Here is an 18,006-nt window from a genome sequence, read left to right on the forward strand (position 1 = left end):
GTCTTTTCATGCTTAAATGAAAGGGTAATATGGTCATTTTATAAAATCAAGTAAAATTGTTTGTGCAAAATTGACGGATTGAGAGAATCTTGATATTGTCAGTTAAAATAGGGAAGGTTTATGTAATTATTGAAATCACAGGGAAGATTCCTGTATTTGTTAGAAACCTCAAGGTAGATATATGTATAAATTCCTCGTCTTTAAAACCAAATTGTTATTGTTGAAATCTTACATTTCAACAAAACCCACATTTACTCCTTTTGTGATGGGGGCTAGAAAAATCAAGAAAAGTACTTTAATATACAAAGATATAAGGATAAATTACAAATATATTCCTAAGATTTGATAGTGTAGTGAGTATTCTAATAAATAGCAGATAGTAATCACTTGCCAACAAATTCAACTTGGAATGATAAGGGTATTTTTGCATTTATGACCTGTCACCCCAATCATATGTATTTGTATATGTATTTTGGTATTACTTTTTTCTGATCATAGTAAAATAGTAACGATTATAGATAATGCGTTAATTTTAAGGTCAACCACATAAACTTTTTATTGTTGTATATGTGATTTATAATTTATTGTTTACTTAATTTTCTATTTTTTGCATTTCATATATCCTCACTAAAGATTCCACAATCATTAATTATTTCAAAGTTCTCTACCATATGATCAAGCTAGAGGTGTTTTAGAAAAGTAATTTGGTACAAGTAAGGATCTAAGGAGAATATCCGGCCACCAAAGAGAGAATCCAATACCAATCATGTTCATTACTTTTTGCCTCTAATCATCCAAACTCTTCTTCAAAAACATCAAACTCCCCCATCACCACCTCTCTATCCAATGACCCACCACCAATCTCACCACCAACCATTTGGGTTTGTAAATATAACTTCTCTAACTCTCTTCCCCTATCTTAAGTGATTGTTTCGCCTCCGAATTGAACTTGTTTCACACTATGTTTTCTATGTTTGGTGATGGTGGTGGTGGTGGTGGAACAAAAGTGGATGTAGAGGTGGTGGCATGACGGTAGTGTGGTGCTGACGGTGGTGGTGGTTGTGGTGTGGTGATATTAGTAAAATTTTAGATCGAAAAATATTTTTAGCCTTTTAAAAATAGAAAATATTTTCTATCCAAATAAACTTGTTTTCAAATTACTTTTGTTTTTTATTTTACCAAATATGAAAAAATATGAAAAATATTTTTTGCCTAAACAAACGGTGTGTAAAAGACTATGATATTATATATTGTTTTGTAATTCTAGCTATTTGAAATATAAGAGTAGCTTGAGACCTCACTACAACAAAATTGACTTTTTATGGCACCACATTAACGGCATACAATATATGCATGTCGTAGTTTCTCACTTTTACGACTTATTTTTTTTCCACATCGTAAATACTTTTCTAACCACGACGTGTCTATTGCGTAGGCCGTGAATGGTAATAAAGATGATTTTTTTACGACTTGCAATGCATGCCATAAATAATAAAACTTTCTACGATGTGCATATGACATGCCGTTAATACATCAATTATACACGACGCACATATGCCAGCCGTGAAAAGTGAATACTTTTCATGGCGTACACAATGTCTGCCATTAAAAGCATTGCACTTTTTACGATGCACACATCACCTGCCGTTAAAAGTATTACTTTTTTACGATGCACAATACATACCGTGAATTGTATACTTAAAAAAAAAAAGGCGCCAAAATAAAATTTGGGGCTCCATTCAAAAATATATATATATATATATATATTAATTTTTTTTTCCCAAAAAGAACAATTTTGCCTTCCTCTATCCAGAATGGAACATTTCAATCTCTCTCTATGATGATGACGATGAAGGCCGAATCAATTGCTAGGGTTACCAGGATCATCTCAGCTCTTTTCTTCGGTTGTGTATCTGAAATCAAAGGTATATATCGTCGCCTCATGCTTCTCTTCTCTTCTCTTCTTGGTTGTGTATCTGAAATCCCTAATTCATTCTCACTCCCAGCCCAGTCCTGCCCTAGTTTCTTTCGCTTCTCTCTCTTTCAGCGGCCGTAACACCGTATACAGTATCCCATACGGCGACGTGTTGGCGCCGCCCTATTTCAACCACAACAATGGCGTCTCTCATCCCTGGCATCCTCTCCAAACTTCTCCAAAATCTCAGCAACACTGTCGCGGGAGGGTATTGAGAAGAAAGTAGGTGTGAAAGAAGAGATTGAGGGTTCGGAGAGTCTTCGATCTTCGGAGCCATTGATTAGCCCCCAATCACATAGTGGGTTGAATACAAAACCTGATTTGGGGTTTTTTGAGAAGGTCTCTGTAAAAAAAGTAAGATTTTATGGATGGGTTTGATAAGTTTAAGATTGTAGAGAGATGGGTTAGAGAGAGAACGTCCTCCTTCGTTGCAGAAGTAGCAATCTTCGAGAGTCACAGCAACAATGGCAGCGATGGCTGCTCTTCAGAGCTCCTTCACTTCTTTTTCTCTCTCCTAAAATTGCTTCTTGGGCCAATGCATCTTGTCCCCCTCCCTGGTATTTGCTCTGCTCTCTCAAATTTTGTTTCTTTTTGTCTTTTAAACCCATATTCTCATGGAACTTGAATTACCCATATTAATTTAATTTCAATATTTTGGTGATTTTCATTCATATTATGATTTTTTGTTGATAATATCAGATGGGTTTCTCACAATTTGGAGTAATTGTTCTTTACATGGTCATATATCAATTATTAACCCTCAAGGACTTTTGGCTTCAGTGTTTAATTTGAACTTTTTGTTGTTAAAAATGGGTTTATTGTACACAAACTGATATGAGGCAATTGAATTTGGTCTGCCATTCTCTCTCAATCTGGGTTTATTTCCTAGTTGCATTAGATAGTAACACTTGTTCTGTAAGACTATTATACTGTCTTTATACTTGTATTGTTTTGATAGACTTGTTTGCTTTTATTATCTTTAACTGAATTCTAATTGCTTGCATTTAGGAATGTGGAATCATCAGACTGTTAAGCCACTATAACCACTGTTTTGTAGTTATCCTCACAAATGCACTTACTTCGGAAATATACGTCTTATGATCCTTGCATGGATTTAAATGTTTTTATTATTTTCTATTTGAAATATCAGGAACTCAAAATTGAGGTATTTTAGATTCTCAACCCTTTTTTTTTTGTCTTCTTAGTAACATTGAAGCACTGACTTTTCGACACTGTTCATATGTTTTGAATAATAGTTGCAATTAAATTTGTTCTTGCATTGCAGGAATGGGCATACTTTCTTAACGAATGGTCTAAAGTGAATATTTCATAGTGTCAAATCCCCAAGTTCTGCCCCTTTGTCCCTTGTAATAGCCCAAGGTAAATTTAAACTTTTCAATCATGAAATTATGGCAAGACAAATAGTACTTTTTTGTGGATGCAATTGTACATGCTACTTTTCAAGTCTATAAACACTTTTTTAATAATGTCAGGGATTAAAAGAAATGTAGTTTCTGGAGACCCTTTTTGATTTTGCTTTGAAATGGTTTACTAACATTTAGGTCCCTCAAGGAGCACATTGGAATCATCCTGATCAGCATGTAGATGTTATCTGATACATATTGAATTGTTATGGTCTAATGAGTCGTGTTTAATCGTATCAGAGAGTGACATCAATGAGTAGGAGGGAGTTTATCTTTGTTATTCATATGTGAGCATATATTTAGGTTTCTAGAAAGTTTGACTTTTATGTATAGGAATATTTAAAAACTAATCCAACTGCTTCAAAATCTTGTTTCTTCTCCCACTAGGAATTCTAAACCTGTTACTTATCTCATGTCCACTGCTACACAGTGTGTTCTAGCCGTACCAGCTTTAATATAGCAAATATTCAAAAATAATCTGTCAATTACAAGAACTATGAACCCTCTTAAGTTATAAGTTTATCGATATACACATGTAAACATTTTAAGCCTCAACACATACAAAAATGTTTTTAGTTTCTTCACACTTATGACAATTCTGCAGGGAGAGAAAGCCTTGTTGAGTGGATAGAGGACCCATTGTATCCTAATACAACTTTGTCTTGGAACATTATTCACGGTATTAAGGGGGGTAATGTTACTGTTATATATTGTATGATTAAAAAAATTTGTGGTGGATTAGGTTATTAATCTTTATGTCTTTTCCTTGACAGGAAATCGTATCATCCAACGGGAAGTTTTGTGGTCTACATTGTATTATATTGCTGTGGGAAATTTGAACTCTGAGGAGGTGGAGGTAATTGTGGAAGTATTTAAAGACCTCTGTGTTTAGTAGGGAAAAATAAATAAATAAATAAATAAGTGATTTTGTAAGCTTGTGAATTTGTTTCAAATGATACCAGAATTATGGAGTTCTCAGGATAGATGCTTGTAGTATTTGTTGCTCAAAATTCAGTTGGGCAGTATCTTCCTAGAATTGATTAAGATTACATCGAATGACTTTCCTATTTGTAGTCCACAATCTATGCACCTTTAGAATTAAGATTGCCATTGAGAATTTTATTCTCTATGGTCTTTAGTGCTTCTAACAGAATCCTTTGTGTCAGAATAGGTGAAACATTGGTAAGAATCCTTTTCATTTGCAAAACTTTGGTTGCTTTCATTCATCTCCAAGGATTTGGTTACTGTAGACGTCCCCGAACGTCCCGGGAGGAAATCCCGTTTTGTTCATTGGGCTTACTATAGTTCGGACTCAAATGTCATGGTCCTGTATCTAATTTCGCAGAGTGCAATGCAAAGCCGATGAATCATCAAAGAGTCCAAATCCGGCAAATCGTTTTGAAAAACTGATTTTTAGAAAGAAGTGCCAAACATGGACTGCTTTGCCAGATATAGAGTCGCCACCTAAATATTTTATTTTGGGGGGGATTTAGGAAACCCTGACTCGTGCCTAAGGCCACGTGTCCGTCATCACCAAAGTTGCCTCGGCTCGGGAACTTGGGTACGATTGGGGAAGGTCACTTCGTGAGCACCCCCGCTCGCCCGATCAAAGATCGGCCTCTACTAACCATGATATAGAGTTTTCGAAAACACATGCGTTCTTATTCCGATTATTAACCTAGAATTACTATGTGATGCGCACAGCATACAAGTATAGACTGGATTGCCTAAGTTGGAATAAAGAATCGCATATCCGCTTGTTTTGAAAATGGATTGAAGTTTGCTACTCGCAAGTAGGCTAAAACATGGGTTTCGACGAATTATTCCAACTCAAGCAACCCAACCTTCACCCACAGGCATTCAGGCAGTTATATTACATAAGCACATAGCCTCATGGCAAGCATGCTATCATGGTAGTCACTCACATACATGCAACGATGCTAAAGCATAAACACTCACCGAGTACTCCAAGCCAAAACAGAAACTAGTTAGTAATCAATGCATGATCCTAGTTCATGTTAAGATGGCTAATGCAACACATGCAAGATGCAACTAAGATAGGCTCGGCTATTCTAAGATGGCATATGAAATGCAACAGACAACATGTTTTCAACTCGAAATTGAAATACAATGCAGTTAGCATGATGTGCCGAGCCCGGTGCATGCAAAACAGATGAATGGATGCAAACATACGAGCATAAGGATGCTAATTTAAACGTGCCCTAAAACTAACCATCATAAGCTGGTAAATAAAAGGGAAAATGGCGTGGGGTTGGAAGACATACATCACACACACACACACACACACACACACACACACTTATTACAACATTACCCTCCTCGGAGGGTCCGAATAAATAATACACAACCGAATGAATAACGAATTACAGCTAATTATTACACAATATTAATTAATTAACAAATTAAACTAAGGAAGCAAATAAACTAGCATGCAGGCTACATGAAATGGACTGCCTCAGCTCGGTCTTGAATGACAGGGATGCATGCATGCTCGAGTCGCCTTGCCGGAAAATCCATCGCAATGTCCCAACTCACCTTTGTTTGCAATTGATTTCAGAATGTTACACGAGGCCCCAGAGAGATGAAACTCCACCCAGGGAAGCTGTGGGAAGGCTACCGACCAAGCTATGGACAAGGGAGACCACCTGCCGACCACCCTTGGTGGTGAAGACCAGAAAAGGTGGTCGGCCTGCCAGAAAACCTGGTCGGCCGACCAGTTCATCCTCCTGGTTTCTGCTTTTTCTGCAACAAAGGCAAGAGAGAGAGAAGGCAAGGTATTTTCAACATATGTGTGCCCGACCACTCTCCCCGTCATTGCATAAGCTCCAGGGAGTGTAGTCCTCGATCCTGATGCCACCAACCATGCATCTCGATGCATGATGACCGAGGAGTCGGATTGCACGACTCGATGTAAAATGAATGCACATATAAACACAACAAGGCCTAAACTCCATCATGGGTAATCCGGAGTGTCGGCGACCGAGAATCAAGGCACGTTTCGTCACTTGGAGTACGAAACGTCCCTCGTTTCCCATGTTTGGACTAAACCCTACTCCAAACACAATGCAACATACATGGCATGCATGAATGCAACTCTAACATGCAACCTAAACATAATGCCACTAAATGATGCAAACATGCAAATGATGATATGCAAACATGCTACTAGCATACACAATGCTATGAAATAATCAATGGTATACTCAATGCACATGAAAACTATATGGCATACGCAATGCACACATGGAGACTAACAATGAAATGATCAAGGCATACACAATGCAATGGTCAATCATGCAACAACATGGACTAAATGGCATATACAATGCAAGATGGACTTAAACCAAGATAGGTGAGCCTCAGCCACACCCAAATCAGTGGCCAATCATGATGAAATTAGGTAACAAAACACATGCAAATATACACAAATGCAAGGGACCAAACCTAAGGCACCAAATGCCACTCTATCAAAGCATGGCAAGGGATGAAATATGGCATACAAACACACATTTTTCAGCTCTGAAATGACATGTAAGATGGTCCCGAATCATACAAACATGTCACACAATGCATGTTAGATAGCCCGAATACCGAAACTAGTGAAGCGCATTACACTAGAGGTACATAAAGCAATGCACAAATGGAAAAACCAACCCCCAAAAGACCCTAGGCAGGTCCAAGACAGTGGAAAAATGGTCTAAAATGATGGCTCGAAAGGCACGAAAATGAAGCTCATGCAATGATCCAAAAACGAGGCATACAAGCACGACTCTCAAACACATTTAATGAGTGGAAAACATGGGAATATGGCATACATGTAAGCTCTGAAATATGATGCACAATGGCCCCAAAACATGGAAACACTTCAACATAAGCATGCAATAGGCTCCAAAACTCAAAGTTAGGCAAGGGTATTGAACTACAACCATGCATAGCAAGCATCATTCGACCATGAGGCATAAAAACAGAGCTAAGGCAGTCCAAAACATGCACAAAATCAGTTTAAAGCATGGCCAAAAAGTGCTAGAATCAAAGGCCGAAATAACATGCAATATAAACTAGTAAAGGGGGTTTGCACTACAAGCATGTGAGGCAATCAAGATACCATCAAACCAGCAAAAGTCAGAGGTATGACATGCCAAATAAAGCCCAAAAACCCACTGAAACATGGTCTATGCATGCAAGAATGATAGGCTCCTTTGATAGGCTATAAAGAGGGTTGTTCTACACATGCAAGATGGACACACAAAATAGAAAAATGGGCTCTAGAAAGAGCCTATGCAAGTCCTAAAACCCACCAAAAATGGCCTGAAACATGACTTGGAAGCATGCAAATAAGGGCTCCTTTATTAGGACAAATATGCTAGTAAATAAGACAAGGGGTGAGAGGGTCACCCCTCTCTGATTTTGGTGCTCAAAACAGCATGCTAGCCACTGAAAATCCATTGAATTTTAGTGGCTAAAAGGCCAAACAAAGGCCAATGCCAAGGCCCTAAGGCATGGCTCAAAAAAGATGAAATGAAGCATGCAAGGGGGTAGATGACCCCAACAGAAAAATGATCTTAAACAAACGTGTTAAGGACCTCAAAATAAGACTTTTTTTAGTTTATGACAAAGCCCAAATATGCTTGCAAGTATAGAGCTAAGATATGAAGCAAAATAAAGGCCAAAATGGGAAATAGGGTGTTACCCTTGTAGCCAAGAACTCCAGCAGCTTTTGGACCAAAAAAGTAACTCCTTAGCCTCTGAAAACAAGCTCCAAGGACCTTAGAGTGAGGGGTTAGGCTAGGAGGTGGTACGTAAAGGTGCAAGAACAAGGGACTTTGGAGCTTGACATAGAGAGATAGAGAGGGGTGTATATATATGCCTTAACCAAATTTTTTGAACCTCTACAAGGAAGGAAAGGCCTTCCTTTATAGCCAAGAGGGTCCAAAGCTTCTCAAAGAAGCTAAAAACAAGCTTGAAGATCCTCCATACACGTGTATGGAGGATCCCTTCTGTGCCTTCCAGCTAGCACAACTGGCAATAACTCACAGAGACAAGACTGAGGGAGGCAGGCCGACCAGTTCAGGTGGTTGGCCGACCACTTTCCCTGGTCGGCCGACCAGTTCAAAAGGGTCAGGTGGTCGGCCAGCCCATTTGGTGGTCTCCCAACTAAATGTAAGCTAGTGGTGTGATGGGAGACCAGCAATTGTGGCCCAAAAATGAGGGAGACCAATTACCTGTCAAGGAAACCGGCCGGCAGGAAAAAAGTGGTCTCCAAGGAGAAAAGGTGATCTCCCACCCTTGTACCACCTTCCAAACAATGAAAACAACGTTCATGCCAAAAATGAACCAACACGGATGCAAAACGAGGGTTCGGGGGGTCAAAATGCACAGCCGGGCGCCCCGAAAACAGGCTGTTAAGCATCGAAAGTGGCGTGCAACCACGAAGGTGGTCTACCGGGCCACAGTGTCCCTCTAGAGAGAGGAAACAAAGTGTGTGCCAAAAATCGGAGCAAACGGAGAAAGTTAAGCGGTCCCGAACCGAGGCGCACGACCGACGGCTCCGAAAATCGAAAACTAGTCTCCAAACGGGAACAGTGGTCTACGACCACGAAAAGTAGCCTACGGCCACTGAGAGATGGTCTACGAGACCTCTCCCTCCCTTCGAGAAGAGAAAACAGAACCTTGTTCGCAAACCGAGGCAAAGCACAAAAGAGTCCCGAAATCCGGAAGCAAGGCTCTCAGCCGAGACTCCGTAACCTCAAAACGAGCACAACATGCACAATCGCCGAGCGCTCAATCGATGACGTTTGAGTCTTAAGGTCGGTCAAAAATGAGGTGTCTACAGTTACATGAAACATTTATATTCTCTATTTGGTTTTGAGCTTTCAAAATTAATTTTTGAGTTTTTTTATTTTTTTATTTATTTTTTTATAGTTATTTTATTTAATATTTTCATAAAATATCTTACATTTTAGATGATTTATAACTGCAAGAAACAGTAGTATTACGAGCTTTTGTACAAGAGAATTATTAAGAGCGATAAATTCCCATTATTTGTTGTTCCATGCAGTCATAGAGTGATATAAACCATGTTATTTAACATATATTTTTACTGTTAAAAATATAGTCAAATTATTATCACTGGGGGCAATAATATACGTAGTATAAACATGCTGGTGTCTTCGATTTGACTTATTTTGCTTAATTCTGCATTGACTAGGTTCAACTAAACTACACAATAAAGGGTTTTCTTTATAATACAACCTAGGCATATTACAAGTGCTCTCTGAGTCATCTTTTTGTAGTTTGAAGCTTTTTCTTCTAAGGGCAAATGCTGTTGTGTTAACTTCTCTAACCACAGAACATGTCATGACCCAAACCCGGTACCCAAAGGCTCGGCGTCGTAACAAGATAAACTTAAAATAATTTAAATAATTTTGTAGTCGTAGCGCAAGTGGATAAATTCAATAAATTAAAATAAAATTATTGGGTACCAACTGCTTATTTAAAAGGAAACAAACATAGTCATTTGAGCTTCATTGTATTACAAGAGTCTGATAATAAAAAGATAGAAATCTTAAAAAGAAATAATAAAAAAAAAAAACAAAACAACACAGCGATTCATTTTCCATCTTGATCCCGCTAAACCTCGTCACCTGAAAGGGGTAATAGCTATAAGCACATAGCAGAGTGAGAAATATTATACTGTGAGTGTAGGGGCACAAAATAGCCATGGATTGTTATTTAAGCTAAAACATTAATATAATTTGAGTTGAATACACAATTAATTAAGTGACAGAAACTGAAATAAAGAACTATAACCACAGTGCAGAACAGAACAGAACAGAACAGAACAGGGGTCACTAGAGTGACAATTAGAACAGGGGTCAATGGATCCATGACAAATAGGGGACCACAAAGTGGTCAAACACGGGCCAATGGTTATTTTATTCCAAATGGATCCATGACAAACAGGGGACCACAAAGTGGTCGAACACGGGCCAATGGTTATTTTATTCCCCCAAGGCATGGGACTCCCGTGGTGGTACTTACAGAAAATAATTGTTTACAAAATCATTGCCAAATAATCTCTAAAATTTAAACAAACATATCCATGGGTTTTAATTTAAACAAATAGAGTTCAGAAAATAATCCACGTAATTGAAATATTAACCTAACCATAAAACATAATTTATATCAAATAAATTGTGGTAACTCAAAACATTCGTAAAATATATTATGGTAACTTAAGACATGTAGAAAACATATTATACTAACTCAAGGTATAATAAAACTCACCGAAAAATTACTCCTAAATTCTTCTAAGCTTGCTCCCCATTTCTAAGACTTTCTCTATAATCTGAACTCCTTACGTTTGCTTAATTGCTTCAGATTTTTGGGTTCATGCTACAGCACCAACCTCCTATTTATACATGTCTTGAAGTGAGGCCCAAGCAAAACAATATACATGTGGACAATTCTTCTCCTTGCCACCCGTTTCTTCACCTTTCAAAGTTTAACCCTTAATTGACACATGTTTCACTCCTTAGTTTTTTTTTTCATTTCCATGCTTTCACCAAGTGCCAATGGCAGCCACGTTGTTCCTACTTTCCTGCCACGTTAATAATTTGTTGGTATTTGAGGGGTGAAGCCACCTGTCCTATATGATGAGTCACCTAAATTAATTTGGCTTTATAAAATTCTAAGGGTTATCACTCTTTTGGTGATTCATGATGATTCCCAAAATTACGTATAATTATAAGTTAGGTTCACGTCTAAAAACCTCACTACCAAATTATAAAATATCACTTACCACTTACTAAAATATTTAATGTGTGGTGTCTCGCAAACAATTTAATTGATAACTTCCCAATTTCCTATTTATTTAATTATTATTATTATTATTATTGATTGATTTATTTATTTATTTTTGAGTTCTATTTATTGAAATTTTAACTTTAAAAAGAAAATTCGGATGTTACGGAACTGGTAAAGACTGTCGTGATGTCAATTTGTTTTTTTAACTTAAAAATATATTTTTTAAAGAGCTGCCCTTGAAATTTGTTCATATATGCATTTTCTACTATATTTATCAGCGAGGTTAGAATTTCAAGATGCCTTAACTGTGAATTATATGAGCATTTGCACTGTTTTATCAAAATGTGTTTGGAGATTATGTATAAAATAAGTTATTAACTGGAAGAATCTATGATAATCATTACTAATGATTTTGCTTGCCTTAGTCACTGTTGGGGCACGAATCGACATCTAGAGTCCTTTTTGGCTCTTCTCTGTATTCTCTTAGGCCAAGTTTGGCATGAGGCAAAAAAGACAAAAAGTTAAAAAGTCACTATCTTATTTAAGTCACATCATCTTATTTAAGTTACATCACCTCTCTAACACATCACTTCAAACCCAACCCAAACCCAACCCATATTTCATAAAAAGTCAAAAAGTGCACTTATTTAGTCTTCCCAAACTAGGCCTTACTCAGGAAAAAAAAATAATCTTCTCTGTATTTAGACATACGTCTCAGAGAGTCAAAGACCAATTGTAAATAGTATAAATGGATCAGTTGCAGATCTGATTCATGAAGATTTCGATTTTTCATTTATGAATTTAAACTCGTCGTGCTTCTCTTAGGCTGTACCATATAAAGAATGGTTTGGAATCCTTACAGCTTCATCCTTGGTTGCTTATTTCTTATTTTCATTTTAATTACTAGATTCCTGGTAAGTAACAACCATAATTGGCGATTTCTTTTTTGTTGTTTTATTTTTTATTTATTTATTTATTTTTTCACATAAAAACAAAAATAACCAAGATCAAACATAGGTGGTGGTCTATACAATTTCTTTGTCTACCACAATTCTAGTGTATACTTACTTTGTGATTCTGTGATATGGGTAAAAGGTAAAGAGAAAACAAGAAAATATCTATTTTATTGATTTTCTAAATGAATCAACATTATACAGAGAAGATAATATATATACAAGAGTGAGCTACTTAACCTAACCATAACCGTCTGACTAAACTATAGTTAAACTCTAACAAACTAACTACCTAGCCTTGATAATACACACGTGACTATTGGAGCTATTGCTCTGAAGCTGCTGAGCTGCTGTGGCTGCTGCTCTGCTTTGGAGCTGCTGGAGCTGTTGTGATTGCTGCTCTGCTAGAGCTGCTGTGTTGTGGCTGTGGCTGTGCTGCTGTGGAGCTACAGGAGCTCCAGCTGCTGCTCTGCTAGAGCTGCTGTGTTGTAGCTTCAATTGTGCAGTGGCTGAACTGTTGTTTTCATCAAAAGGGACAAGAAACTCTTTTGGTTGCCGGCCATTGCACCATTGATGTCTGTTATTTTATCTACTCTTATCGTTTTCCTGACAAGAGCTGATAAATATGGAGTTAAAATAGTGAAACACATCAAAGGAGGGATGAATCCAATCTCAGTTCATCAGTTGCAATTCAACAGCCCACATGCCTCAGAAATGGCTAAAATTGGACTGATTGTTTCAGTTGTCGCTCTCACGGTGCATTCCTCATCACTATTTATTCCCTTCCATTTATTCTTCAACATTATTCATGAACATTTTGAATTTCTTGTGAAAAGTGTCTTGATACATGTGCCAACCTCAGGAAGCCATTGCGTTTGGTCGATCTTTTGCATCCATAAAAGGATACCATCTTGACGGAAACAAGGAAATGTTGGCCATGGGCTTCATGAACATTGCAGGATCTTTAACTTCATGCTATGCTGCCACTGGTAAGTCTTTTGCTTTTGTTTTGTTTCTGTTTTGTTTCTTCTCTTTCTTGTTTGTATTGCCTAAGTCACTAAATCAAATTGCATTCCACTACCAAGATAAATAATTATTACTAGAATTTATTCAAAAGATAAGCTTGCAAATTAAGTTTATTACTTTATTTGGTCACTTAGCTTAGTTTGTTCATATTTTTAGCTGTCACTAATTAAAGATATGCCCACCATACAGAGAATATATAAAGAAAAGGGAGGTCATTGAGATGTAGTATAGCTAATGTATACATTTTATAGAGTTTTTTTTTTTTCTTTTTTTTTTCCTTCTATATTTTATATTTTTGAAAATATGTGATATGCAGTTTCTGGTTATAGTTTATAAGATACAAAGATTTTAAATAAGCTGAAAAAATTGAATTATTGAGCAATAGGGAAGGGTGCTTCTAGTTTCTATTTTATGTTATCAGCTTTTGGCTTGAAATACACCAAATAGCCACATTATTATTTTACCAACTGCTATAGTAGCATGTAGCAACATCAAAAGTTTTTTTGTAAGAAATTTTTTTTGATTCATTTTAATTCATAGGTAGTCTGTAGTTTCATTTTGTAAACCCATATTGCGTTTGGACCCAAAATAGTTTTCTGCGAGGGAAAGGTAGGAAAAATTGATTTCTGATTTTTCTACTTAATTTCATTGGGTTTGGTCCCAAAATTGTTTCCTGTGAGGGAAATGATAGGGAAAATTGTTTTTTGTGAGGGAAAACAAAATTGTTTTTACTTCCTGTATGATCCAAAGGCTTAGTCATGGAATTCTTTGGTGCTTCAGTTTATTACTTTCCTGTGTGCTTCAATTTATTACATGAGTTTATGTATCTTTCCCTCTTCATCTATTATTTTTTTATTTTTTATAAAATAAGTAAAAAAAAATTAATTTTCATGACACACCCATCCAATGATCTCTAATATATAAACGAAGAATATCAGTTGGTGTTACCCTATTTTGACATTGTGTTGATTTTAGTTTATTCCAAAAATATTAGATTAGGTATATATATTATTAAAAAAATTTATTTATGTTAAGTTGCTACTAAGTGCTCAGGTAGAATTACATCATATTGTCCCAAAAAGCGCCTAAAGCTACTAAAATTTACCTAAATTTCTTCTATAATGGATTGAAAGTTTCTTTTTAAACTTGTAAATAATAGACTCTAATTTGACTTGGACTCTTTATTTTGGAACTTACAATGGTAATGGATGAAACCTATACAAACCTAAACCTCATACATAGAGATCCTTTAACGTAATTATGCAAGTCCCAAGTAAGTGTTGCATTGAAGGAGATTAATTCAACCTCTTCCTCTTTTTAAATGTGATTTTTCTCTTGAGCTTCTTATGGTCTGGATTTAGTAACAAACTATTGAGATCTTGAATTTTTGCTAATTTTTCATTATTACATTGCTTTTATGGGGCCATTGAATTATATTATTAATTTTGAAAATGTTTTGTTGATATTTTAAAATTTCTTGATCATTTCTTAATACCTCAAGAAATATTTTTGTCCTTGAGTTGTTGGTTTTTGTACTTATGTGAAGTTTCCTTTGTCATGCAGACAAGAAATGCAACATGGTTAGTTGCTCCAGCTATTGTCGCAGGTTTAGGTGCCTTAACACATACATTGGGTACCCTTGTCCCTGTGATAGGAGCAAGTGGATTTGCTACAGCTGTAGCTGCAACTGTTATAGGAACTGTTGTCGATAGTTTTAGATAATCTCTTAATAATTGTCGTTATGTTTAGAAAGTTAGATATGCATAGTTTTGGATGGTTTAAACTTTTTGTACAATTTAGAACTTAAGGATATAGTTTTCAAATGTTTGAATGTATAGACAATTGTTGAATGTTTATAATTTATGGATATAGTTTCTTTTTTATGTTTCAAACAATATTTTGATGGTTGATTGATGTTTTGTGATGCTTATTTGTAATATTTGTTAGATTGTACAAAATTGATCAAATAGAACCTGCTGAATTCAAAATAATAAAAAAACTGCATATTTTACGACAGGCATAATAAGTCTTATTACATATTTTACGGTGCACAATCAGCGTCGTTATTTGTCTTACCAATTAACGGCGTACAAAAATAGTGGTAGAAAAAGTAACGACGACGCACAAAATTTGCCAATAAATAGTTTTTAATGGCGTACCCTAGCATGTCATAGAAAAAATAACGACGACACACAAAATCTGTCGTTAAATAGTTTTTAACGGCGTACGAAGCATGTCATTGAAAGTGAATGACTTTCCATGACTGGTCATAATATGACACGCACTGCACGTCATAGAAAGGTTTTTACGCGTGCATTGCGTGCTGTAAAAACCTTTTTTAGGCCTAACAGAATGAGAGTAGGCCTCACACTTGGTCCATAGTATGAAGGTTGGGTCAAGCAAACACTAGATATACCTGGTAGGAAAAATGGACTGAGCTAGAATCATGCCAGCTTGTGAAGCGCTCAACTTCAATAAAGCACTACACGAGTCCCCAGTCTATAGCTTGGGAGTCTTTGGGCTAAAATGATTAACGAAAGTGTGCAGCAATAGCATGAGCAATTGGGGTGAGCAAACCATCTCTATCTGGTCTACTACATGAGAAGTGGATATACTTCAAACTACAAACTTACAAAGTTTAGGGTGCTTAAGTATAATAGATCTATCATTTAAGCGGTAGACTCCTAATAGGTTGGGTTTATGAATTGAAATTACAAATCCATTAGGACTTTACCAAAGAAAAACTTAAAAAAGTCACAGGGTTCATCTAACAAAAAGCTAATATAAATCTAAGTACTCAAAAACTCTATGCTTTCCTTGATTTTGATCCTAAAAGTGTAACTTAGGCATCGAAAGGGTTTTTCGACATACACCTATCAATAGTTGATTTGATTTGATCACAATTTGTTTACTTGCAAAGAAATTTATTGTACTTACATTAATTATAATATTTTAAAATTTAAATTTATTATATTAAAAAATTATATAATATATTACGTATATAAATATGTTTAATAAATATAAAAAGAGGAAGAGGTTGGGAAAGATCTATTCAAGATGCAAGGGATGCATAGGTGGACATGTCATCTCTTTAATATATGTTAACTAGACAGGTATATGTCATTGACAAACATTATAAAAGTGGGGATAAGATTTGCCGAGTGGTTAGGGTTGCAAACGAGTCAATTCGAGTTTTTTTGAGTTTGAGTTCGACTCATTTGCTTATTGTAACGCCCCAAAAATAATACAATAAATCCAACTCATGAGCAGAAGAATAATAGAAATAAATTACTTTCATTTATCAGAGTTCGTTTACAAAAGTTAACACATGTAATATACATTTACACATATTCGTTCTGAATCTAAAGCATGTGTTGCAACAATAAGAGAATTGAAACTAAACAAATAATCATATTCCGTATAGGCTTATATCTTTTCAAGTCATGGCTTGGTTACACAAAAGTGAGCCTAACTTAATACAATTTAAGCCCTTGGCTATACAAAAGAATACAACAAAATACAGAAGCTCTTGCTCCCAAAGTCCCTCCAAGCTATTGCCTTAGTGAGGGCATGTCACCAACACCTGAAAATGTTTTTGCCAAATAGGGTGAGTCAAAGCCCAGCAAGAACAATCTAACACAATATATGAGATTTGACGAAGATATAAGTACAATGTGCATATACAATACTTATGACAGGACATTTCCATTTTAAATGATTGTAAAGTCTCAAAGTTCATATTTCAACCCATATTCCTTCAATTCATTTCATGTTAATTTATTCAATGTTCTCAATTCATGAGCCAATTTCATTATCTTTCAACAACCCAACTAAGATTACACCTTAGTGGTCCTCTTATCAACACAATAACCACACAAACACTTCAATCTACCATTTTATGGAAATTTCATCCGTGGAATCGGCACCCATGCATACACAAGATTTTGGGACTTTCACCCTGGACACTCCGGCCAACTTAATTTCAATGGAGTCCATCTCCTATCTCCTCCCAAACAATGGAGTACATCCCCTTTCTCCTCCAAATCATCATACATATATAATGTATTTAAAACATAGTCATATTCAATAACAACCAACAATAGATTAGTTTCAATTTACCTAATCCTCATGCAATTTCTACAACAATCATAGTTGTTCTCCATCGATAGCCCAAGACAAATATTTCTAACCAGATATACAATCTTCTCAATAGACAAATTATTCAAATTCCCATAGGTGAGAGACAACATGTGTCCAACTTCACCATTTACGTCAACAATCATCCAATTGCACATTATCATAATCAATTTTAGTTATTTGTAGAAAACAACATTTTGATCCATTTAGGGCACAACTCCCTCTTTTCCAAGCTTAAACCCAAGTACAAAAATTTACAAATTTGACATAACAGCACCTCATATTCAATTCCCAGAGTCATTTATTTCACACTCAATTAGAAACCCCTCTTTTCATTTCACACTCAAACCCTAGGTTTGTTCAAAACACTTCCAAATCCCACCATTGTTACACAATGACAAATGACTAAGCTAAAAACCATATGAAGGAGTAGAAAATCCCTACCTCCAAAAGTGAAGATGAGCCAAGCAAGAGTGAAACTTCAAAGATGCCCAAATCCAACTCTATTCGGATCAAAATGGAGATTTTGAGATGGTCTACCTTTTTATCAAAGGGATTAGGATGAGGAAATCACTAGAACTAGGTGAAAATGTAGAGAGAGAAAGTGTTTTAAAGAGAGAGGGTCTCAACTTTAGGTTTTAAGGAGAAAAAATTAAAAAAGTGA

General features: G+C 36.0%; 1 protein-coding gene and 1 long non-coding RNA gene across 3 annotated transcripts; one reads left to right on the forward strand and one right to left on the reverse strand.

The window, feature by feature from the left end:
• Positions 1-1,782: 1,782 nt before the first annotated feature.
• LOC114267971 (low affinity sulfate transporter 3-like) lies at positions 1,783-15,097 on the forward strand. Of its 2 annotated transcripts, XR_014335115.1 has the most exons (7): positions 1,783-1,925; positions 2,007-2,532; positions 3,261-3,355; positions 4,004-4,078; positions 4,173-4,255; positions 13,042-13,168; positions 14,769-15,097. XR_014335115.1 is itself a non-coding variant. In XM_082877638.1 (3 exons), exons 1-3 carry the CDS (start codon positions 12,753-12,755, stop codon positions 14,915-14,917), a joined length of 459 nt encoding a protein of 152 aa, XP_082733764.1. In that variant the 5' UTR covers positions 11,892-12,752; the 3' UTR covers positions 14,918-15,097. The 2 variants fall into 2 exon arrangements, 1 of the variants encoding a protein (XP_082733764.1); XM_082877638.1 differs by lacking the exons at positions 1,783-1,925; positions 2,007-2,532; positions 3,261-3,355; positions 4,004-4,078; positions 4,173-4,255 and adding an exon at positions 11,892-12,935.
• Positions 9,284-12,034, reverse strand: LOC145795017 (uncharacterized). The gene is made up of 2 exons (XR_014335116.1): positions 11,894-12,034; positions 9,284-11,708 (listed from the first exon to the last, which is right to left on the reverse strand). It is a non-coding gene; the product is annotated as an uncharacterized LOC145795017 (long non-coding RNA).
• Positions 15,098-18,006: the final 2,909 nt, after the last annotated feature.

The sequence above is a fragment of the Camellia sinensis genome, chromosome 7 (genome assembly GCF_055761805.1).
Source record: "Camellia sinensis isolate YWXY chromosome 7, ASM5576180v1, whole genome shotgun sequence".
Classification (NCBI taxonomy): Eukaryota; Viridiplantae; Streptophyta; class Magnoliopsida; order Ericales; family Theaceae; genus Camellia; species Camellia sinensis.